This window comes from Octopus bimaculoides, chromosome 13, assembly GCF_001194135.2.
Source record: "Octopus bimaculoides isolate UCB-OBI-ISO-001 chromosome 13, ASM119413v2, whole genome shotgun sequence".
NCBI classification, from domain to species: Eukaryota; Metazoa; Mollusca; class Cephalopoda; order Octopoda; family Octopodidae; genus Octopus; species Octopus bimaculoides.
The window spans coordinates 28,061,795-28,065,802 of NC_068993.1; the positions used below are offsets into that span (position 1 = coordinate 28,061,795).

Below are 4,008 nucleotides of genomic sequence, written 5' to 3' on the forward strand. Positions count from 1 at the left end.
ATATATATATAAGTCACTCACAAAGCTTTGGTCAGCCTGGGGCTAGAATAGAAGACACTTGCCAAAGTGCCATGCAGTGAGACTGAACCTGAAACTATGTGGTTGGGAAGCAAGCTTCTTACCACAGTCATATCAGCACGCACGCACACACACACACACACACACACCACAGACAGATGGATAAATCACAAATGATAGATAGATATATAGATAATACGGCTGAAGGAAAGTACCCAAGAGGAATGTTTTCTATACTAAATACACATACTGTAAGGTTTTTACATTGGTAATATAGGGATTAACTGAGCTAACAAAAACTACCTGTAGAGTTTTGCACTTTTCCAGGGTAGATCAAGAGGTTACTCTCTTTCACTTTACACCTGACTCTCTTCAAGTTCAAAATTATTTACACTGCACTTATGTTTTACTAATATCATGGTTCCTTCTCTTTACTTGAAAGGGTTTGTGGCATTCCATTTCCCAGTCACTAATGGTAGTTTCCTCCTGAACCAGCTTTGGGGTTCTGGGGCATCCATCCTTTGAGCTTCCACCCAAAACCTCTGAGAACAAGTTGTAGTCTTACTGCCACTTATACTGGCATTGGGTGGTGATTGCAATATATTTTCAAACTGACCCCTCAACCTTTGGATCAAACATGTCCCTTATTAACCCACGTGATGGATGATGCGGTATGGTTATTTTCTTTAACTCTTTTTTTATATTGCAGTTTTTGGTGGAGGAGGTAAAACACTACCAGCTAGATATAGTTAGTGTATCTTCTACAAAGATCTGTGGTTCTGACACAAAAGTTTTGGATAGAGTGTGGAAACTCCACTGTTTGGGTGTGATGCTAACTATGTCTGTACAGGCCCCAGCTGCAAGATTGAATTATGGAGTAGATACCACTAGGCTGAAGGAAGGACTGATATGGCTGTTGCAAGTATATGCATCAAACAGTGAGACCATAGCTTTTGCTGTCATCTTAGACCTCTTTCATTCTGTGTTAGATGTTCATGTAAAGAGAGAGGCTGAGCAATCAACTAATTTCTACCTAGCTGTCTGAACTGTCTACAGCAGAGAGAACTCACTAACTGGTAAGTCCAGTGCAACTTACAAGATAAAAGGGAATCCCTGGCAAATAATGGAATCAGAAATAACTATGTGGATACTATTGCAACCAAATTCAGAGCCCTTCCTGATAAAACTGAGTTATTCTCTGGCTGACTTGTGTATGTCAGGTGGCTTGGACCTCTGAAAAGACACCAAAGCAATGGTGACTATGGGTGGTAACCCCAACTTTTATTTAAAAAGGAGGCAAGAGAGAGTACTTTAATTATAGAGGTATCTCCTTGTCAAGCCTTTGTGCTAAGTATCTAGAAAATAGATGTAGGGAAATTGTATGGCACAAGGCAACCTCACAAGTGCTGCTATTGCAATAGCATGCACTCAATACAGGGTTGATAGGACACGTTTGTCTTGACCTGTCATGGATATGACATGCTGGTGCCATGATAAAATGCAATCAGTACACTCTGTGAAGTAGCTAGAGTTAAGAAGAGCATCTAGCTATAGAAACCAAATGTAAAAAGATAACATGATAGCAACATATGGTTTCCCTCACCCTTCTAGAAAGGCAGTAACTGAATAAAACAGAAATCAAAATGTGACAACCCATTCAATCCATGCCAGCATGGAAAGCAGACATAAAATGATGATGACAATGATGGTGATGATGTTTTTTTGATGACTAGAATGGATCTTTTATGATGTAACTGCTTCCAATATAATGGTCTCAAGTGAAACCACTCGGAGACCAAAGGAGGTGTACGGTTGATGAAATCAATTTCAGTTCTTGACTGGCACCTTATTTTATCAACCTAACAAGGATGAAAGGCATTTTATTTGTATGTGAAGAAAATTGTAAGTAGGTTAGGATGCCGGATTACTGACCACATGGCCACAAGTTCAAATCTTAGCCATTAACATTGAACTCCTGAACAAAACATAAAAATCTGCTGATCCCTCTTTGTGTCACTGAAAACAAAAAAAAAAAAAAGCAGAAACATTTTTCAGCCCTATTTCATAGTTGAGTTGTTAAGTAGTAAGAACAGTGAAATACTGTACCCAACATTTCAGGTACAGTAAAATGATATATCCACCATTCCAGGTACACAACCCTCAATTTTTAAGGGGTGGTCCTTGCTTTTTATGTACTCTAATGCATAAAACATTACAGCCTGAAGACAAAGAGGATAGTAGAGAAAGTATAAAGATGTGCAGACTGTCACTTTGCAACCTTATGTGATGAACTACTGTATGGCTATACAATAACAGTAGCAGGTGTACAAGAACAAAATGGATAATGGAGAGAGTACAATGCCAAAACTGCAATGTACCCCATACAATTAACACTTTACTTACCATCTTCGAACAATATGATTTAATTCATTCTGAAAACCACCTGGAATTTAATAAAACTTGGCAAATGTTTCATTTATTGGTGTACATCAAATTAACGTTTCAAATAACAGAAATTTATGAGGGAAGTTTTTCCCTCATAAATTTATGTTCGGTGTACACCAATAAATGAAACATTTGATAAGTTTTACTAAATTTAAATAAGAACATTTTAAACATTTGTAACATTGAAACAAATGCAGTTTCAAGCAGATTGGTATGAAAAAAGTGTACCACTGCATGGTGGAGTGCATGGCAGGCTGAAACAATACATCTATGGCTTTTATGTGGTCTTCCTTTTGATTGATTGTCATTAAACCATAGGTTTATTCAACCAAGGCTGACCTGGGATCACACCACAAAAACAGTAGCAGTAGTTATCATTCCACCAAAAGAATGAAGGAAAATGGATGCAAAACAACAAAATAAGAGATGGAATGAAAATAAATGAGATGAAAGGGGAGAGAAAAAGGAAGGAAAGAAGAGAAGGAAAGCGAAAGAAGAAAGAAGGGGAAAAGAGTGAGAGAGAAAGAGAGAGAAGAGAGAAAGAGAGAGAAGAGAGAAAGAAAAAGTCAACTGACCATTGGAGTACCATCATAGTAAGACAGAAAATTGCTGTCAATCACAAACCACCGGTTCTTGTAGCATTGTCTGGTAATGGTCTTTTTGTTTTGAGAGCGTTTCTTCATGAAATCACTGAGTAACTCACAATTGTTCTGCTGTGACATGTTGGGACCAAGGACAACATCAGACAAGCTTGGATTATCTCCTTAAAATTGTTTTAATTTTCTGTTTTACTCCAAGGAAGACTCCATTTAAAACTGGTACTGAAGCCTCTTCACAGCTCTGTAATTAAAAACATACAAATATATACATACAAAAATCTATATCTAGATATAAAATATATAGATCATCTCTGTCTGTCACATACAAGGGGATGCTGAAAAGTTCCTGGCTTTAAGGATTTTGTGAAAAGCCTGATTGGAGGCCTAACCTTCCAAGTTCTTTTACAGGGCTTAGAAAAACTGAAGGACCATTGCATTAAGTGTGTGAATCTGAAAGAGGAATATGTTAAATAAAATCATAATTAACTGATCCTCCTGTATTTTTAAAAATCCCAAACCAGGAACTTTTCAGCACTCTCTTGTATATGACATACATACCCCCACAACACACATATTGTATGTCTTATAACATATATATATACACACATATAATGAAGATGCTGCATCTCATGGAAGAGATGACAAAAGACAGTATTTATTGATGATATGCAGTACTCTAGAAGACCTGTCACCCATGCCAATGTATACTCAAGGATAATGTTCAGAGATTCAAATATTTGTACCTTGCCAGGGCTACATTTTCTGTCCCCCTCATTTTACACTTTTGACTTCTCCTCCCTTGTATCTATTGCTCAATGCCTTTCTCACCCATCTCCCCACCTTCTCATCATTCACAACCCTCCATCTCCCAACCACCAGTGCTGACCGTACCATTTTCATTACTCTGTTCATCTGCCCTTCAGCACACTAGTATATAAGAGACTAC

At 37.7% G+C, this 4,008-nt stretch overlaps 1 protein-coding gene across 1 annotated transcript in view; it reads right to left on the reverse strand.

Moving 5' to 3' along the window:
• LOC128249284 (tyrosine-protein kinase Btk29A-like) overlaps positions 1 to 3,303 on the reverse strand; it is a 24,962-nt gene extending 21,659 nt beyond the window's left edge. The window contains exon 1 of the mRNA XM_052972385.1: positions 3,039 to 3,303. Within this exon, the coding sequence (XP_052828345.1) occupies positions 3,039 to 3,185 (147 nt within the window). The 5' untranslated portion in view covers positions 3,186 to 3,303. The remainder of the gene's footprint in view (positions 1 to 3,038) is intronic.
• Between the last annotated feature and the right edge of the window lie 705 nt (positions 3,304 to 4,008).